General features: G+C 39.9%; 1 protein-coding gene across 2 annotated transcripts in view; it reads left to right on the forward strand.

Annotated features, from left to right (window-relative positions):
- The window catches only part of LONRF3 (LON peptidase N-terminal domain and ring finger 3), a 30,436-nt gene extending 10,941 nt beyond the window's left edge, over positions 1-19,495 (forward strand). For both annotated transcript variants that reach the window (XM_067548151.1, XM_067548152.1), the window contains 6 exons: positions 3,792-3,906; positions 6,881-7,002; positions 7,746-7,904; positions 10,972-11,134; positions 11,760-11,909; positions 13,732-19,495. In XM_067548151.1, coding sequence (XP_067404252.1) covers positions 3,792-3,906; positions 6,881-7,002; positions 7,746-7,904; positions 10,972-11,134; positions 11,760-11,909; positions 13,732-13,890 — 868 coding nt within the window. In that variant the 3' untranslated portion in view covers positions 13,891-19,495. The remainder of the gene's footprint in view (positions 1-3,791; positions 3,907-6,880; positions 7,003-7,745; positions 7,905-10,971; positions 11,135-11,759; positions 11,910-13,731) is intronic.
- Positions 19,496-20,531: the final 1,036 nt, after the last annotated feature.

Raw genomic sequence — 20,531 nt, forward strand, 5'->3', positions numbered from 1 at the left:
GAAGCAGTGACTCTGGAAAAAGTTTTGGGGAACTTAGTGTGGATAATTAGTAGAACATGAGCTCCCAGTGCAATGCTGTGGCCAAAAGAGCTAATGTGATCCTGGGATGCATAAATGGGAATCCTGAGTAGGCGTGGAAAGGTTATTTTACCTCTGTTTGGCACTAATGTGGAATGTGTGTGTCTGGTTCTGGTGTCAACAATTCAAGGAGGATGTTGATAAATTGGAGAGGGTGCAGAGGAGAATGATTAAAGAATTAGAAAACCTGCCTTACAGTGATAGATGCAAAGAGCACAGTCTATTTAGCTTCGCAAGGAAAAGGTTAAGAGGAGAACAAATATTTCATAATGGGCTTTTCAGTCAAGCAGAGAAAGCTATAACATGCTTCAGTGGCTGGTAGTTGAAGCTAGACAAATTCGACTTGGAAAAAAGGTGTACATTTTTAACAGTGAGGATAACTAATCACTGGAACAACTCACCAAAGGTCACGGTGGATGGTCCATCCACTGACAATTTTTAAATTAAGGTTGGATGTTTTTCTAAAAGCCCTGCTCTGGGAATTATTCTGGGGAAGTTCTATGGCCTGTGTTATACGGGAGGTCAGACTTGATGATCACAATGGTCCCTTCTGGCCTTGGAATTCATGGGGGGGAATGAGTTACACACAGATAATCCCAGCAAGTGACCCAGACACCTTGCTGCAGAGGAAGGTGAACCCCCATCCCCACCCCTCCAAGGTCACTGCTATCTGACCTGGGGGGGGGGAATTTCTTCCTGACTCCACATATGATGATCAGTTAGACCTTGAGCATGTGAGCAAAAACACAGGTGTGTGGCCTGCTCAGAGTCTGCATCTGAGATATCACAGTGGTCAGATGAGCCTCAGCAACTTCTCTGTCTTATGCTGCTCATTCATGTGGGCATTAATGATACTGCCAGGTGTCCCTGAGCAGCTCAGCAGCAACGACAGGGCTCTGGAAGTGAGGTGAAAGAGCTGGGGGCGCAGACAGTGGTACCCTCAACTGGGAGGATGGATGAGAAGTGCCCCAGCAGAGACACAGGCACCCTAGAGATGAATGCATGGCTGCACAGGTGGCATTAAGGCGAGGGCTTTGGCTTCCTCAACCATGGGATGCTGTTCCAGGAAGGACTGCTGGGAAGAGATGATCCACCTAACCAAGAAGAGCACCTGTGGAGCTCTTGCCAACCTAGCCAGGAGGGCTTTAAACTAGGTTCAAAGGGGGCAGGTGACAAAAGCCCGCAGGTAAGTATATAACAAAGGCAACCTTAATAGGGCTAGATATTGGGAAGAGGTGAAGAATAGAAAATTACAAGAGGAAAAACAGTGGAGGGATCTGCTTCAATATTGTAGACATTTATACACACATGCAAACAATATGGGGATTACGTAGGGAGAAATGCAAGTGTGAAGTACATTAGCTAAATTGTGCTTTAATGGGCATCACACTTGATGGAATGAATCTCATGACTGGAGTATTGATGTGGGGGTACAGCTTGCTCAGGTAGGACAAATGGATAAGGGATGAATTATGCGTTATACATCAAGAATGTATGCACTCCTCTAGAAAGAGGTGAGAGGCATACTAGATTAAAGTCTCTGGGTGAAGATAAAAACAGGGCTGCTGTCATGGTAGAGCTCTCCAATAGACCATCAAATCAGGAAGAGGAGGTAGATAAGGCATTTCTAGAACAGATAATTATCCAAAACAGAAGACCTGCTAGAAGTGGGGGACTTTAACTACCCAGACATCTGTTTTAAAAAGTAATATGTCAAAACACCAATTTCCAATAAATTCTTGGGACAATTTCTTGTTTCAGAAGGTGGAGGAGACGTAACCAGGACAGCCTTGATTTAGACTTGATTCTGTTAACAGGGAGGAATTGGTTGCAAATCTAAAGGCAATTTGGATTAAAGTGATCATGACATGATAGATTTCATTACTCCTAAGAAAAGGAAGGAGTGAGCAGCAGAATAAGGACAAAGACTTCAAATAAGCAGGCTTTTTACAAACTTGAACTGGTAGGTAAGGTTCTCTTTCTATAAGGGAAAACCGATCTGGAGAGCTGTTTTTGAAGAGACAATATTAAGGCAATATTAAGGCTGCAAGAGCAAAAGCTGTCCTGATGTGAAAGAAAGAAAAAGATAGAAAGAATAGTAAGAGGCCAATAGGGCTCCATCAGGCGCTCTTTTATGTCCTAAAAATAAAAAAGGAACCCTACAAAAGTGGAAACATGGACAAATTGCTAAGGATGAGGTATATTAGGTTCTGCCTTAACCCAGTGGCTGGATTAGATGATATCTCAAGGTCCCTTCCAGCCCTACATTTCTATGATTCTGTGTTTGCTGGGAAGTGAGCAGGTATTTCCGAGGAGGGATGAATATTGTTGCTGTTGTCATACTGCACTTTTCATGCGATCGCAAGAAATCGGTCTCCATATAGCCATCTCCAATTTGCAGCTCTGTTATATGGGCCACATCCACACAACATATATACTGCCTCTATGGCCCTAAGGATGTCACGTGGGCCGCGGCTGCGTGTTGAAAGGGCTGCAGGCAGCCATGGGTTGAGAACCACTGGTCCAAGTAAATCATAAGATGATTAAATATGCAAACAAACACTTACTGAAAGATATTTTAGAACTATTTTGAAACAAAACAAGTAATATTATGCAGCAAAGCTTCTGCTCATTGAACAATCAACGGGATTTTAAATATTCCTTTATATGCTCCCTCACTAATATCTGTATTTATAGCAACTAATGACAATAAACTGGCTATTGCTATTTCGTTAAGAGTCAGTATGTTCTTAAATGTACTTTGCATGTTGAAAAAATAAGTCTGAAATTATAAGTTTTATACTTTTATGCATGGACAGTAGCACCCAGATTTACCTTCTTGGAAAAAAGTTTTTCTTTTAAAAATTACCTTTAATTTAATAAAGTGAACTTTTATATTATTTAGTTTGATATAATTACTTATGAGGCCTTACAACATATGGAGTATTTGTTTAAGATCAAAAGTAGTTGGTTTTGAATTCTCATTTCTAGTTTAATGTTTATAAAGAGATTTTGGTAATATTATCCCTCCTTTCCTAGCTGATGAGCATCCTAAAAAAAAAATGATCTCTTTAGAATTGTGTAGTCTTCCAATGGATTTAGCCAGAAATGATGACAAATTTGAAAAGCAGAATTACAGTGTGTACAATGCTTCGATGAAATATGAATCTAATGTGCCTTTATTTTGTGGGAGAACATTCAGTTGGAAGTTACAAGCCATGTAATCAATTCACACGAAATTAAATTCTCCAGTGGTAGATATGGTAACAATAATATATTTCTGTTTTATTAATCATATAGGTCCCAAAACTGCAAACAGTTACTTATGCTTAACTTTACCCATGTGAGTTAGGGTTTGCAAGATCAGGGCCTTATTTTTAATCAGTCCTTAGTTTAATTTGAAAAACATATCTTATTATTTTATGTTACTGTTGTTCATCACCGTAGCATGAGTGAAATCTTGCTCAAACAGAAATCAGTGGCAAAACTCCCTCAGTGGAGCCAGGATTTCAGTGCCTTCTTTGTTATACTGGCAATAGCAAAGTTCCTTAGCCGAATAAATACAAAAGCCATGAAAAATGAGAAACAAATTTCTGACTCAAGTGTGCAGAACTGTAACTGAATAGATGTGAAAAGAAGCTGTTAGGAAGTAGCCTTTTATCTTATCCTTGCTACACGATATTGTCGCTTTTTTGTTGTTTGTTCCATTCCAGGCTTTTTTATGAACCTGTCACCACACCTTGTGGGCACACCTTCTGCCTGAAATGTCTCGAAAGATGCCTAGATCACAACCCAAAATGTCCCCTGTGCAAAGAAGGTCTTTCTGAGGTAATGATGCATGAATTTAATTGGCATAAACTGGAGGGGAGGGGGGAATTAGAGCGATTTTCAGAAATCCATTGGTAAATCCCATGTGATTTGGGGAAGAAACCTTTTTAAACGTGTTGCTAAAGCTCAGAGAGCTCACGTAGTCTTATGTGTTTGTAGGCCCTGGCACTGTGATGTAGGCCTGAACCAGAGCAGGCCTGGACCATGGATACGTATTTGAAATATAAAATATAAAACAAAAATAAAAAAATAATAAAAAAGCTGTCATACTTGCAATATCCAACGTAATTAACAATTACATCAAACAAAAAAACTATCTAAGATAACAAAATCCATAGACCCAAATAAAAATAAGTATAAAAATGGGGTAAAGAAACTTGGACTTTAGGCTCGTTCTGCAAACCCCAAGAAGCATCGTTTCGTGACCGACAGAGCCTGGCTCCATCCTTGTGTCTGAGTCACCTGGCCAGTGATTCGAGCAACACAAAGGCTAGTAATTATATCCTTCCTGCAGAACTGTGTGTGTGTGGCATTTGGTTTTTAAAATATTTTCTCTACATAATAAATGTGTCATACTGCCTTGTCCCCTGAATAAGATCCTGCTGTTTATTGCATAAGTGTAACATGTTTAAACGCTTAAGATCCAAAGCCCTGATCCAGCTCTGAGCTCAGTGTGGGTAGATGCACATTGAGGTCAGCAGGACTGCCTGGTCAGCTCATGTGGCGCACACGACCGGGCTAAGATGTTACTTGTCAATGGTCCACTTGAACTTTTTCAGTTATGTTAATAATTCATGCCTTGAAAGGATACTGTCAAGTACCTTAGGTGCTAATTTTTACCAGGATTAAAATTAAATTTGTGGCCTTCACTGATAGGATTTGATATGCTTTCTTCTTCTGTTTGGTTTACTGTTCAATTCTTGCTCTTTGTCTTTTGAAGGAATGCATACTTGCAATTATTTAAAAGTTTTATATAAAAATTTCAAGGGGAGGGTTTTCAAAATGCTTAGCCCTGGTAAATTCCCAGGGACTAACGATTTTTAATTGTAGTGGAGAGGGGAAGAGAGTAGCTAGGGTTTCCGTAAAGTCTATTCAATAATATTTTGTTCCCTTTTCTGGCTCTGTGATAAGTTATGTATATGGCACTAGTGTTTACTTGCTGCTGCATCAACCAAAAGTCAATACAATGAGTAAAGTTAATTTCAAGCTCCATGGGAAACACATCAATATATAAAATATTATGTGAGACACAGACTAAATCAGTAGGGAAAGTTGTCTTCTGAGTGAATAAATGTAAAAGACAGGAAACTATAAATTATTCACTCAATTTTTCCACTGTGAATGAAATAATGAAGCTGAAGCTCCTCATCTATCCAGACATTTCTGCTGTGTCTTTGGGAAATACGAGAGCTATAAGGAATGGCCAGCCCCCAAAAAAGTGACATGGTAGTTCCTTTTTGGTTTTTTTAGTTACTGTCTGGGTAGGTTATCCATACCAAGCACAGGAATAATAGAGGCCCAATCCTGCAAGCTCCGGGCGTGGAATTCCCCAGGACATCAATTCACTGCATAAAGTTCATGTAGGACATTGTCTTGTAATGCTGTTCCTATATTGCTTCACTAAACCCCTTGCTGAACAGTCTTCTCAAAAATCACTGTGCCCTTCCCAGGTCTTCACAAGTATTGTAGGGAGAGGTGATCACTGCCTACCCTGTAACCCTGGGTACAGCTCAGAGCCCTGACACTAGGAGCCTGCTCACAGCACAGTGGCTTCACCCTGGCTTCCGCCAGCCTGGTTCACCTTTGCAGGGTGACCCCAACATCCCATCCAGTTCCAAATCTTCCCCCCCAACCATCTCTCCTGCGGTGTCTAGTCCTTCTCACTGGAACCTCACAGGCGCTTGTCAAGTTTGCTGCCTCCAAAGAGACAGGACACACTGGTGCATGCCAGTTTAGTTGAGGCGTTTCCCCTTCAGTTTGAAGCATAGCACTGAGATGTTTTTATAATAAAACAAGAGCCTGTTCGTTGACAAAGAACAGATATTTAAGTGATAAGAAAGAATAGAAGAGATACATCTGCTTACAAGTAAAACAAAACATACTTCCTAGTGACTAAAACTTAATTTCAGCAAGTTGCAATCTTTGTCTAAGCAGGTTTCTCACTTATAGTCAGTTTCCAGCTACTCTTGCCTCCCAGGATCCACTTTTCATACACTCAAAGGATGCTGCTTTCCCTTTATCCCCTAGGTGATTGGGGGTTGGGGGGAGGGGGGGGAGGGAAATAATTTTGGCATCCTGCTTCTTATAGTTGAGAGAGCCTCTGAAATTTGTTTTTTGAAAAGTAACCCCTGCTGCTTGTTCCTCAGGGTGCAGGTGCCATGACCCTTTTTCATTCTCATGTTAATTGGCTCTGTTGGCTTGATTACTTTGTTTACCTTAAGTGCTAATGTACTTTAATTGTCTCTGGCTTACAGAGCTTGATGCAGGCAGACTGGCCAATATATATTCTTTTGTCTAGGGCAGACCTCTTTATCAGTTGTACTTAGATTCCTTGGTCCAAGTTGTACTTGGATTGTTTGGTCCGGACACATTTCCAGCACAGCCACGTAACACTTGATGTGTTAACTGTACATACATCCCACAAGAACATTAATCATCAGTGTCTCACTGGCTTTAGTAAAAAGATAATACTCAATGCACTCTTATAGTACAATAATATTGTACAGAATCAGTTCATTAAATTGCTAATTTGGAGTCCAGACCCCATTTTCTCCTCCTGGGGTGTTGGGACCTTGATTGTCACAAGCAGGTCAGAAAGCAAGGTGAGAAATGGATTAGAAACCATTTCCATTTACAATGGACGTGACAAAATACAATTAAAAGGCTACATTGGAGGAGGCTTTAGTGAAATTTAGCACGGCAGACATTTCTTTAGATTGTTTGATAACTGCTCAGTTATGCCTTCTTCTTGCAGTGCTTGGCTTTGAGGAAATATTGCAAAACTGTACTGATGGAGGAGTTAATAGCGAAGTATCTTCCAGAGGAACTCACGGAGAGAAGAAAGGTTTATGAAGAGGAAATTGCAGAGCTTTCCAAGTATGAAATCAGTTTGTGTGGGCTGTTTTTTTTGGTTTTTTTTCTTCTTTAAAAGTAGTTTAACTAACTACTGAATGGCTCCTTTCACTTTGGAACATGTCCTATGGTACTGATAAAGGAACTTGCTCTGTATTACATGATTCAAGAAGGCAGGCTATCTTGAAGTTAAGTCGTGTGTATATCTGGTAGCAGACTCTGGTTTATAATTTGGTTTCAAATTGTATTTGAAAACAAGAGGAAATCCAGGCCAGTAATCTGAGGTGCATTGCAATGACATTGCTTTCTGTTGACGTTGGCACATGTCTCAGTGGCTGGAAGTGGAATTCCATAAGATGAGCGCGGTTCACCAGTACACCAGGGCTGGAAACCTTTGTATGGGAAAGGGGGAGAATTGAGGAACATCTGAGCTGAAAAGCAACCTAGAAAGATGAGGTGATAACTTTCTGGCTTTGCTGGAAGAATAACTAAAAAAAAAAATAGTTCCATTAATTATAATGGAATATCAATTACCATTATCTGGAAAGATGAAAGCAAAAATAGTTACCAGCCTTTGTATAATATAGAAATCTTGATTGCTATTTAATATTATTGTAAAGCACTTAGAGGATGCCTTATCTTGCTAACATCTCAAAATTGCATTATACTGCATAAAATGTGTCTGTGGTTTGTACCTCTCTAATGCTGTCTGGAAGATGGCATGTTTTCCTAAATGTAGCAGGTGTTTGGTTTTTTTTTTCTTACAGCTTAAATAAGAATGTTCCCATATTTGTCTGCACAATGGCGTATCCTACAGTCCCTTGCCCTCTGCACATCTTTGAGCCATGTTATCGACTGATGATTCGAAGATGCATGGAGACTGGCACCAAACAATTTGGAATGTGTATTGGCGATCCTGTCAAGGGGTGAGTGAGCAGGTGCACGCCAGTGGTGGCAGTTTTCCTAGAGCAGACCAAAGATATGTTTAGTTCAGTAGCCTGCCTCTGTACCAGCTGCCTCAGAGGAAGGTGTTGAAAGCCCCATGATGGACAACTGTGGAATAACAGGCCGGGGGTGGGGGAAGAAAAGGGGAAGATGTTTCTTCCTGAAAATGTTGCTTAATGGTGGGCTCATGTATTGCAGTGTGAAGATAGGGTAAAAAATGGGATATAATCTTATCTAATGTAACTACAGATATTATTCATTCCAATATTTAATCCCACTAAGTTATTGGCTCCAGTAATATGTGGCAGAGGGTCACAGAACTTTATTAGATATGGCTTGAGAGAAAGTATTTTCTTACTAGTTTTAAATTTCTTTCTTTTGTGCCGCCAGCTAAGCTGGAATGCTAACTAATTTTACTATCAAAAGAAACTGTCATCGGGTCATATAGACATAAAATCGTAGGACGGAAAGAGACCTTGAGAAGTTGTCTAGTTTAGCCCTGCCTTGAGTGCAGGGGACTAAGTATTATCTAGATCATCCCTGACAGGTGTCTGTCCAACCTGCTCTTAAAAATCTCCAATGATGGTGTGACGGGGACCCCTTGGGTACAACCTGGAACTGTGGGACCGCTGTGCCCCCTTAACTTTCCAGCCTGGGCTGTCTCATTGCTTTGCCAGTGACAAACAGCAAACCCCTCCAGGTGCTGTAATCACTTAGCCACCAGTGTGCAGAGGCATACCCTGACGAAATGGATTGCAGCCCACGAAAGCTTATGCCTGCAGAAATTAAATTTGTTAGTCTTTAAAGTGCTACAGGACTCTCGTTGTTTGTTTTTCCTGTATACAGACTAACACGGTTACTCCTCTGGAACTAATCATAGAGCAAAATCTCGTATCTTCCTGCACACTAATGATATACATGTTATGACAGAACAGTGGGTTTCAGCAGATCATGAACTTCCATATGATATTTTACATGGCATGCTTTGTATGAAATATCACAATCTTATATGAATGATGAATATAGGAGTTACAAAGCTTACTATAATGTTTGATACATTTTTCTTCATAGATTTCATTGTCCTGCCGTAGTTCTTACTGTCCTCAATCTTACAGGCCATAGAGTTTTCACTGAACATTTGAAGTTCTTTGCTTTTGAAATGTAAATTAAATAATAGAAAGTGAGTTGCTATTCTAGAACAGTTCCGATAGTACAGTGTTGTGGTTACATAAGAGATTCCACTGCACAAGAAATTCTCAGTATTCTAAAACGTAATGGCAAAAACATTAACAGAAAGGAAGTTGCTTCGTAGTATGTCGTCCCCTTGCACAATGTTGAGCAATACTCAAAACTTCTGAAAACCAGGAAATGCCCAGTTAAGGTTACCCAGGCAACCATAAACCTGCCACTTTTCAGCAATGCCCCAATATGCCCTGTGACTACACATGCCTTTTACTTTGCCAACCCCACAGTTGCCAAAATGTGCAAGTTCCTCACCTCCTTTATTACATCCCATTCACTCACCCGCAGGATTCCATCGAACACTATTCAAGGACAAAACTCGGAAGAAAATTATCCTAGCTCCTGGCCATGTATCTGTGATGCAGTATAAGATGTACAGCAGGAATAAGGCCCGGATTATTTCTGCCCGAGTGAATCACCACAATGCCCAGTAGATCAGTCTTCAGTCACTGGTTAGAGGATGCAGAGTGAACAAAACATGATGCCTGCACTGTCCGTTCCTAACCTCTGTGCTGTTTCCAAAGAAATACACACGCTAATCTGCCCCAGTAACTACTTGACCCAACCCCTTGCCCAGCGGCTAGTGAAAAACAAATTTTCCCAGGCAAGCCTTGAACTAGCTGTTTATTACCCATCCCCATTAATCAGTCTCCCCATAAACCTTCCCTTGTTGCAGCCCCAAACCCTTCATCTATTACCCAATTCCTTAACTCCCCAAGAGCCATCTCCTCCCAGGAAGCATTCACCTGTTTAATGTCCCGTCCCATCTCCCTCCCCCCCAGACTTTGATTACATTCCCCCACAAAATAAAATTGCCACCCGTTACTCACAAATCGCAGTCATCTCTGGCCACTCAGTCCACATCTCTTTTTGTCTTTAGATGTGGGGCTTGTGATTAATAGCACTAGATTTAGTAGTGCCATGCACTACCTTGAGTAAAACTGAGACCAGTTTGACCCGCATCATGTTAATAGTTTGATCTCTAGCTTATGCTGACTGATGGTTGTGAACTCACCCTTCAATTAGCAAGCTCTAGGATTCATCCAGCCATTAGCAAGTCTCAATTTAACAGAACAAGGTAGTAGAAGGAAACTGTTTGTTTTTTGTTTTTTGGTGGGTTGTTTTGTATGTGCTTTTTGTTTTTTGAGGCCTTGGATCCCCTCGGTCAAAGGACCCCACATTTGGATCATTAACTCTACCCTGTGCCCCATGAGGCATACCTTTCTGTATTGGTGCATGTGTGCTGTTAAAAGTACATTTTCTTAAATGCTGTTCTCAATTTGGGTCCCCCAAAGATTTAGTAGGGGCTGTGCACTACCTTGAGTAAAACTGAGACCATTTTGACCTGCATCATGTTAATAGTTTGATCTCTAGCTCTGTATGCAAAAGAACCCCACCTAGATGCTTTTTGAAAAATGGCTATTGGTGTGGAGGAGGGGAGTTTTGGGTCATTTGGGCTAGGGGGTCTGGAGAGCCAATTCTAGGTCACAAAGTCTACTGTGCACCTTCCTGAGACACGCCAAATTTCAAATGAAGCCAACTGAGCACCTCTATTTTAGAGAACGTAGAAAAGTCAACCTTACAATAATGGTGTTGGATGTTCAACTGGTCAGATAGTTTTGAAAACCAGTGTTGTGTAATCTGACGGAGAATAATAAAAAAAAAAGTAATGTTGTTGTAAATAGCACTAAATTGACCCTGATAAATATATTTTTGTATTCTACTGGAGTGGCTGTACAATAGATCTACAGAACTGAGGCTGGAAAGAATACAGCCAGTTTATTTGCTTTTGTTCTGGTTAAATAGGTTTGCTGATTATGGCTGCATTCTGGAGATAAGAAATGTTGAATTCTTTGCTGATGGTCGCTCTGTTGTAGACAGCATTGGCAAAAGGAGGTTTAAGGTGATCGAGCACAGCCAGCGTGATGGATACAACACAGCAGATATCGAGTACATTGAGGATCAAAAGGTGAGTTTACCTAAGATTATTTTCCTAGAGTTCTTATTTTTATAAAAAAACATGTTTATCGGGATGGGATCTTGCCATGCCTCCTGATAGGATACTTTAAGGCTGCTTTGTACAGTAATCAGATTGGATCAAGCCCTATTCCTACTAAAATCAATGACCAAATTCACATTAGTGGGAGCAAGATTTGGGACCATTGTGCCTAATAGTTTAAAGTACACTCTTATTGAGAGATTCTATAACACACACCCAAAATGTGTTAGGTGCTGTACAAACCCATACTGTACTATAGGAAGACGGTTCCTGCCCCAAAGAGTCTTCATATAAAAAGACCTCAACACAAACCATTTGGGGACCAATGTTTCAGTTAAATATACGTAAGTGGTGGTTGGATTTAGCCTGACAAACATTTTGTTCTGAAAATGGATTTTGTTTTAGAATATAGGGGTGATGACAAAGGTGGAGATAAACTGTGATTAAGATATTTTCCAGAAAAATAAACTCAAGACCAAACTTTCAGGATCTGCCCTAGAGTTCTCGAAAGAATTAAGAATGTGTGTAGTGCCTTTTGAAAATGTAAACTGAATTAACTCCAGCCTCACCCTTTTTCTCTGTGTGTTAACTCCAGGTGCAAGGAGAGGACTATGCTGAGTTACTTGCTCTGCATGATTCTGTATATGATCAGGCTTATATGTGGTTTAACTCACTCAAACAAGCACTCAAGAGTCGAATTCTCAGTCATTTTGGTCCAATGCCAACTAAGGATCCTGACCCACAGGTATGTGATTTTTATATTTATCCAGGAATAGAGGTCATATTGTTTTTATTGATTACAGGAGCATTGGCAATCACACACTGAAACCAAGGAGAATTTTCTAATTTGTTGAAGAAAATATTAATCATCTTCGTTGATCCTGTAAAAACTGTTACATATCTGAATTATTTTGCCATAAGCTATTGCGGCAGTAACTCTGAGCAAGACAATATTCATAGTTAATTTTTAACTTGCTGAGAAATATATTGACCAAATTAATCCCTATTGATTTCACTGGATGCGCACCATTTTGCGATGTAAATTAATTTATCACAAAGTTAGGTGGAAAATAGACAACTGCAGGACAAACCTGATGCTAGAGTTACAGGACTCAGTACTGCATGGTGCTGGAGACCCTACACTCCCAGTACTAAGAGCATAACAGGTATCCGAGAACTTAGGATACCAAACTCCTCATAGCATTGGGCCCACAATGACCTAGCATGAAGATTACTTCGGCCTTGTCTGCACTAGAGAATGTTGACACAAGTTACAGCAATGATCAAAAAGCGCTAGAATTAGTGCTTGTGCCTGTTCGCACAGCACTCCTGCTGCTGAAGCATGTCCACAGTTAGTGCTCTAGCACTGACAGTGAGAGCAGTGCATTGTGGGTAGCTATCCCATTGTGCAACTCACCACCTTGTCGCTAGGAGTTGTGGGAAGGCAGAGAGGATCATAGTGCATCATGGGTGCAGGCTCAACGTCCCATGATGCAATGATTTCCGTTCCGAGTGCTTTTTGTGGCATTTTTCAATGACCCATTTCCATAGGATGCCCATAGGATCCATCCTTTCAGATGGAGCTTGCACTGCTCTCCACTGTTGCTGTCTGTGTTCTGAACACATCACGGCTGATCGTGCAGTATATATCATGAGCTCCCATTCAGAATAGGAATCTGATGCGCCTGACCTGCTGTGTGCCATGCAAACAATGCCGGATTACGGTTTGCATTCACGGAGCATCTGCACACAGTGCACCGCCCGTTTTGGGCATGTGAAACAAGCACTGAGTGGTGGGATTGCATCATTATGCAGCTCTGGGATGACCAGCAGTGGCTGCAGAACTTTTGAATGCGCACAGCCATCTTCATGGAACTCTGTGCGGCGCAAGGACACCAGAATGAGAGCTGCCCTCTTGCATCAATAGAAAGGGGTACTTCTCTCTGGTACTGTAGATGCTTGTGGATCACCGTGAGTGTTTCACTGACATCAACGTGGGTTGGTCAGGGAAGGTGCATGACACACGCATCTTCAGGTTGCATCTTCAGGAACACTGGTCTGTACAAAAAGCTGCAAGCGAAGACTTTCTTTCCAGACCAAAAGATTACAATGGGGAATGCCGAGATACCCATAGTGATCCTGGGAGACCCAGCCTTTACCCCTTACTGATAAGACTCATGAAACCTTACACAAGCAACCTGGATGGCAACACAGAATGTTTCAACAACAGGTTGAGCAGGTGCCGAATGACAGCTTTGTACACCACCACTGTTTTTGGTGTAAAAAAAACTGCCTTTGATTGACAAAAGCCTTTCCCTGAGAATAAAAAATGGGTCTAATCCAACTGCAAATTATAGAAAAGTTTAGGATCTGGTTGTAAACTTTCTCTTTCAGGCTATTGTCTAACGAGATGCTATTAAAATGGCATTTGAAGGGACCATATAGTAGGCATCTCTTACTAAGAGACTGCCAGTAAAAATGTATTGCTCCACACCAAGATTTTTCTTTCAGTCTGACAGAATCTTAGCTTCTGCATCTTAATGTATGTGTGGTGTTCTCTATTGCAGGCTAACCCCAATGGGCCTGCCTGGTGCTGGTGGATCCTTGCTGTCCTTCCACTTGAGAGCAGAGCTCAGCTCCCATTTCTTGCCATGAAATCCCTGAAAGACCGCTTGAATGGCATCAAACGTGTCCTTATGTTTATGTCCCGTACAAGGTCACGATGATGCTGAGAAAGACCTGTGAAGCCTCTTGCAATACTTGACTTGACTGTGGAGTTTCTCTTGTAACTATATCAAACTGCAATAATGTCTTACAGATTTGCGTGTCAAAGCAGGACAAATTTGAAGTCTTGCTTTCAAAGGAAATAAAGCATAAAGAGCCAAGGATATTCACAGATTGTTCAGTAGTATCCATTTGGAACTCTAAACTTTCTTGAGACGAGTATTCAATTGCTGCACTGCTAGATTATTAGCATTGGTGTCATATAACAGAACAAAACATAAGTGATCTTGTTTGCCATAAACCTTTTGAAAGTTTGGGGTGTGGTTTTTTTTTTTGTTTTGTTTTTTTTTTGTTTGTTTTTTTGGGGTTTTTTTTTTTTGTAGTAGTAGATAAATGAAATCTGTGCAGTTTAATGTGAAGCAGAAATACTGATAATGTTAATGCATTATTTCAATGAACTGCAAAGTCTTTTATTCCAAATGGTTCCGTTTTTATATAGAATTGTGTATTGTCCACGACTTTTGTTTGATCACTTAATTTTGCACTACAATGTCTTTTTTTTTTTTTTTTGGGGGGGGGTTTCCAGATGTATATTGTAATTATTTATGTGTACATTCTCTACACAGAAAGTAAGCTGCTCTATTTATTTATGGTGTCTTACCATGTATGAATGACTAGGGGAAAAGATACTAGGAATACACAAGCTATTACTTTGATCATTTTTCAATACATTTGTGTTTGAGTACTTTGAATGTTTTTTCTACTTATCTCCAGTGTTATGTATTCTAAGAAGGATTGCCCCCAAGATAGCTACCCATGAATATGCAGGCTCTGTCTGAAATAATTCACTCATGGTTGTTGGCTAGAGCTTGATTCTACTGTTTTACTTGGTCCCCAATCAAGCAAAGCACTTAAGCGAATGCTTGTTTTGTTGATTTGGGGCTTTGGGTAATTAACTTCAGGTGGGGTTTGCCCAGAGAGATGACTGAAGGATCCAGCCCTTAATTTTGCACAGATTTAAAGAGTAGCACTATGCAGCAACTTGCAGTAAAATATTGTATTTATCTGAGTTCTTATGAGAGGATCATGGCTACCAACAAACACTGAGCTGATGTGTGTGAGGCAACCTTTCACAAAAGACAACTACAGATAGGGGCATTTATTTCACTTCAGGATATTTGACTCTTTGATATCAATCCTCTTAAATGTTAAGAGCTTGTTCTATTGGTAATTAATATTATTATGATTTGATTTTGCTAGGTAGGGCTCCAGGAGGGCACCCAAGAAGGAAGGTATTTTAATAAACCAAATTTATTCAACCTCTAGAATTTCCATTAGTCACAAGCCCCTCCCTGATCTCTGCATCCCTCCTGTGAGGGACTGTGAGCAGCTTCATAGCTAATGGTTAAAACTTCTGGGGCAAATAAGTGGGTTTTACTTCTGCATCTTTTGTGGCTTTGTGTAACATTTTGGGTCTGATCTTATTTCCATTAAAGTCTATTGGAGTTCTGCCATTGACTTTAAGGGGAGCAGGTTTGGGTCTTTGTTGCTAAAGTTTAGAGTTTCTCAATTATATTTCGCCGACAAGTCCAGGAAATCTTCCCCTTCTCCGTGGCACGCTCTCTAGGCTGTTCTGCACGGTGCACTATTTCTGTTAATTTCGGCGGCGCGGTTCCGCTTTTTCGCGGAACCCTTCAACTCAGCCCGTGGAACACTATTTGAGAAACACTGTTCTAAACTATGGATTTCTGTCTTTGGCGAGCAAGTAGGATGGATGAAAATTCATGATTACTATTGCCCAAAATAGTATTTATTATTTTATACCCTTCTGGAAGATGCCTATAGAATTTAATAGAATATTGTCATCTTTCCTTTAGGTTTTTAAAACCATTTTAGGGTTTGAGAGAATATTTTCAATTTTATAATTCATAGAGTAACTTATGAACAACCCTGTCCAGTTTCAGTAGAATGCTGTTTTTCATTCCCTATTAAATTTTACACTACTTTTCCGTAAGTGCCACAGAAACAAATGGAAAACTGAAATGTGTGACAATCTAGTGATGCAGATTGAAAGTGCATTTTGTGTTTGTGCTTTAGCTAGTTTGTAAATACCACAGGAAACTCATTTCCATGCTGTTAGTGCCACTTCACTGTGTGAATAATATAGGCATAGGGCTTCTGTTTTGAGGGTTTATTAACTTCACTTATTGGCGTTTTTGTTTTCAGCAAGTTTTGAGTTCTGTGTAGGTCTTCAAAAATTGGGCTTGTCTCTTAGTAGTGTTTCAAACAGCATTACATTACAGGACAGTAGGGAACCTTTTGTGTGAATAACTCAGGTCTACACAGACCATTTAATGTGCAACACGTTAGTGAACTTCAGAAATCATGCTCCCCATAGTTCATATTACTGCTTTTTGTTGGCAAATCCTTAAGCCAAGGAGCAGGGACATCCCCTATATAAATAAATTGCACTGTGGAAGGGGTGAAGTCAACACAAATTGTGAAACTGTTTCCAGTGTTTATTGGATAAACACCAATTTCTTTTCTTTTTTATTGGGGTGTTTTATCTGTGTCAAAACCAAAAATCAGAAGCCCTATATATGTATTGTGTACACCAGTTTAACAGTAAAATGCATGGTGGCTGGTGTCTGCTATGGCATCTGTCTTCACAAGGAAGAAAACAGATGAGTCACTTAGCAAAGAATGAGTTCACCTGCAAATAAAAACCATGAGAAGTCACATTAAATGCAATTCTGCCCTAAGCCATTTCTGTATTAGTAATGTACAACTTAAGAGCCCAGTCCCGCTCCCATAGAAGTCAGTGGGTGCTTTTGGCCCTCACATCCATGGGAACAAGATTCAGTCTAAGGATCTCTTGTATTTTTAGGCTGCTTTCTCACTGATTTTATTGCTCTCTCGTTGGCATGCCAGAATTTCTGTTCCATGGATTCATGTCTTTGTTTCACAGATAACTAGGGAGAGTCCTTTAATGACACTTGACTGGTGGAATTTAAAAGTAGGCATTGTCCTTTCCATCAGCCTCAGGTGAGTTGAAACCAAGTTTCAACTCTTGGAGTTAATTGTAACACCCACCAGTTTCTAGTTACACCACTGTGTAGTGCTTTTTTTTTTTTTATTATAATGAGCACATGATACACTGTAAATTTGGCATCTTGTGAAAAAATGCCTTTAGCAGTACCTTCACTTAAATTTCATACACTACATTGATCAAACAGTATACTAATCTAAGTAAACTTGGCTTCTAATATTCCAGCCATCAAGTTGTCCCCATAACTAGGCTTATTGGCCTAGTGTAGAATAAAAACATACGACTTCAGTCCTGTTACCTGTGCACCCAAAATATTGATCAGTGGGAGTTTTTTTGACTGCACACCAAATACAGGATTGGGTTCATAGTTCTTTAACAGTGTAGGGTAAAATTCACCCTTGTGTAAGCAAGTCCATTTAAATCCCATTTAGCCCCCCTTTTGAGGGTTTAAACAATATGTAGCCTTTTTGCTAGTTAAATTTCCACTGAAGCTCAATTCAACAGCTGTGAAGTCAACAGTAAAAGTTCTATTTCAGGGGGGAGTTTGATTGGTCCCTAATAATGACAATCAGCTGAGAGGAAAAAGATCAAACTACAGATAAATGAAAGCCATCCACCATACCAGCATCAGAGGGCAAGCCATAGCACAAAGCTAGCATGGGTTTCCTGAAAGTTTGATTTATTTACACTTGTTTAATATGGTGATTTTGTTCATTTGGGACCTTCACCATTTGTGAGGAGAAGTGATTCGTGCAAATGCATGAAAATAAATAACTTAATGTTAGTCATGTCATATGCCACATTCCTGTGTGTTAATGATATACACATGCACCCTCCTCTGATATTCATGTCATGTTTCTTCAGTGAATTATATTTTTCCATGACACTAAGGTCAAGGCAGACTCAAGCTAAATGACTCCTTCCTGCTTTGTATGCTACTTTGTCTAACTAACCAAAAATGATTATGGGAAAATATATGAATGAGAGAAAAAATACAGTATTTTTTTCTCTTGACCAGCTCAGTCTTGACTACAAGAAACTATGGGTGAGAACTGAATTGAGTAGATAGAGCCTGATTCTGATCTCATTGACATAAGTGTAAATCTGAAGCAACTCCACTGAAGGCAATGGAATTACACCAGCGTAAAACTGATGAGTACAGAATCAAGCAGAAGGTTCAGCAGACCCTTTCGGAAGTCAGACCTGGTTAGCTGTGTGGTGATAGCACTGGGTCCCGTCCAACTCTCCCTGCTTTTTTTTTTTTTTTTTTTTTTTTTTACTATTTTTTTAATTTGCTCTTAGTGACAGCTGGGATTTCTCTGCTATTTGAACCACAAATTTGTTGATCCAAAGATTAAAATCTTGGTAAAAATGGAGTTTGACAGATTTGTATTTACTGGGTCTGATTCAATCCATTATATATAGTGAGGTATAGATGTTAGAGTTTATAAACTGTTTTATATTTTAGAGATGGTCACACAGTAACTTCTCTATTATACTGGAATTTTACCAGTGTATAAGCTAATTAATGAGGGCAAAGCGTTTTTTCAATGTATTGTTGTTTGGAGGATAATGGGGGGAGTGAATCACAACTCCTTTGTGAAAATAAGCATTTTGCATATATATAACTAACTGTTGAGTCTACGGTTCCTTTATGTGCAAGACTTAATGGGAATTATATGCACTTAGGGTCTAATACAATATCTATCGTGTCAATAGATTCACATGGACTTTCATTAGAGATTGGATCAAGCCTGCAAGGACTGCAAGATCAGGAAAAATGCAGAAAAGTACCTTCTTGGTAAATGAAATACTCTGCAAAGATTTGCAGAATAAATACTGTCCATATACAAGAAACCATGTTGAATACAGGATTAAATTATTAAATGGCTGATGATAAACAAGCTAAACTATTACACTGAGGTCTTGTCTACAGGACAGTGCAGTACTGACTATAGGGATGTGAACTGGGAGTATGCTAACTTGTGCTCTAACAGATCCTATGTACTCTGCTGGTGTGAACTAAGTAGTACTTAGTCCTGTTTGAAACAGGACTAGAGCAGCACTAACTAGATAGACCCTGCTCGTGTGAACTAGAAGATGTATCAGGACTAAGTACTACTTAGTTCACACCAGCAGAGCACATAGGATCAGTTAGAGCACAAGCTAGCACAGTCTACAGTTCACATCCCTGTAGTCAGTACTGCACTGGCAGGTAGACACCTTGATGTACAACTGAGGGCTTATCATGTCAAGAAGGATTAACTCATGTCTGAGAGTTTCATAAGGTCTAAAATAACCTTAAAATAGAAGTGCCTGTATTTCTTCCCTGCTAAGCCCAACCTCCTCCCCACATGCCTTTTTAATTCTTTACACCAGATTTGAGGAACACAGATTTACAGAGCAGCACTGTAGCAAAAACAATGTCATGGTTTTACAAACTTTTGGGGGCTTGTATATTCCATTTTTTGTAAAGCATCCTTTTTTTTCTTGCACTGTAATGAACTTGAAGTGAAATTAAACTCAATTGAAAAGCAGTATTATTCTGCTACCTCTGACATTGACATATTTTAATTTTTTTTCCAGTTCACGTTGTCCTGTTCAAGATAAAAAATTTCATAGTCCAGTCAGCCTGTATGTGTATCTAGTCGTACTAATAACTGTTGTATGGGCAAAGTCTCTGTGGATAGTGTGGTTACTAATTAAAATTTGTGTTCTTTACCCTCTTGATCTGTCTGATAACAAGAAATTATAAAGACAGAGAAAACTTAACTGAATCTATGACACTTGTAAGGTCTGCTCCCCACTGCAGCCAGTGGGAAAATTCTCATTGGCTGCAGTGGACACTGAATCAGACACAACACCCCCCCATGCAGGAAAGTTACTTAAGTTCCATTTATTTCCTAGGGATTGAATAGGGAAGTTTTTCTGAGGGCGGGGTTATAACAAGAGTCTCTAGAGATCCTGACATTCATTTATACTCTAAGGACAGATACTTTCCTCTGTCGAGTAACTCTCCCATCCCCAAAGGACGACTACACAAAGTGGGCCAAATTCTGGCATAAGATAGGTGAATTCATCTGTTGATTTCCGGGGACCTGTATATGTGTATTTGAGGGTAGAGTAAGGCTAGCTTATGAATGTATGTGTGGATGCGCACACGCTCTCCATGCAAATATTGGACGTGACTTTTTTCATACACAGGCACTGGTTTTTTCTCATGCAAATGAGATGAGTCACAAAATGTGCAGGCCCAGTAAAGTAGGTCCACTACAAACTTGGCTTAATGTAGGCATGTGTTCAGTTTGCTGTATTGCCTCAAAGTTTAATTTGCTATTCATTCAATAATATTTTAATAAGAATCCTCACAACATTCAAACAGTGAGCAATTAAAACTGCTGCTGTCTTATTAGCGGATGAAAAATAATTAATGATTAGTACCTAATACTTCCCATGTTCAAAACTGTACAGACAGAGTTAAAAGTGAGCACTTAATGTGCTTAATATTTATTATTCCCAGTTTACAGATGAGAAAACGAAGGCAAAGGAGCACAGTGACTTGTCCAAGATCACTCAACATGGCAAGGGTTGTGG

This window comes from Emydura macquarii, unplaced genomic scaffold (genome assembly GCF_026122565.2).
Source record: "Emydura macquarii macquarii isolate MOO-44397 ecotype Brisbane River unplaced genomic scaffold, CSIRO-AGI_Emac_v2 contig_1253, whole genome shotgun sequence".
In the NCBI taxonomy this organism is placed as follows: domain Eukaryota; kingdom Metazoa; phylum Chordata; order Testudines; family Chelidae; genus Emydura; species Emydura macquarii.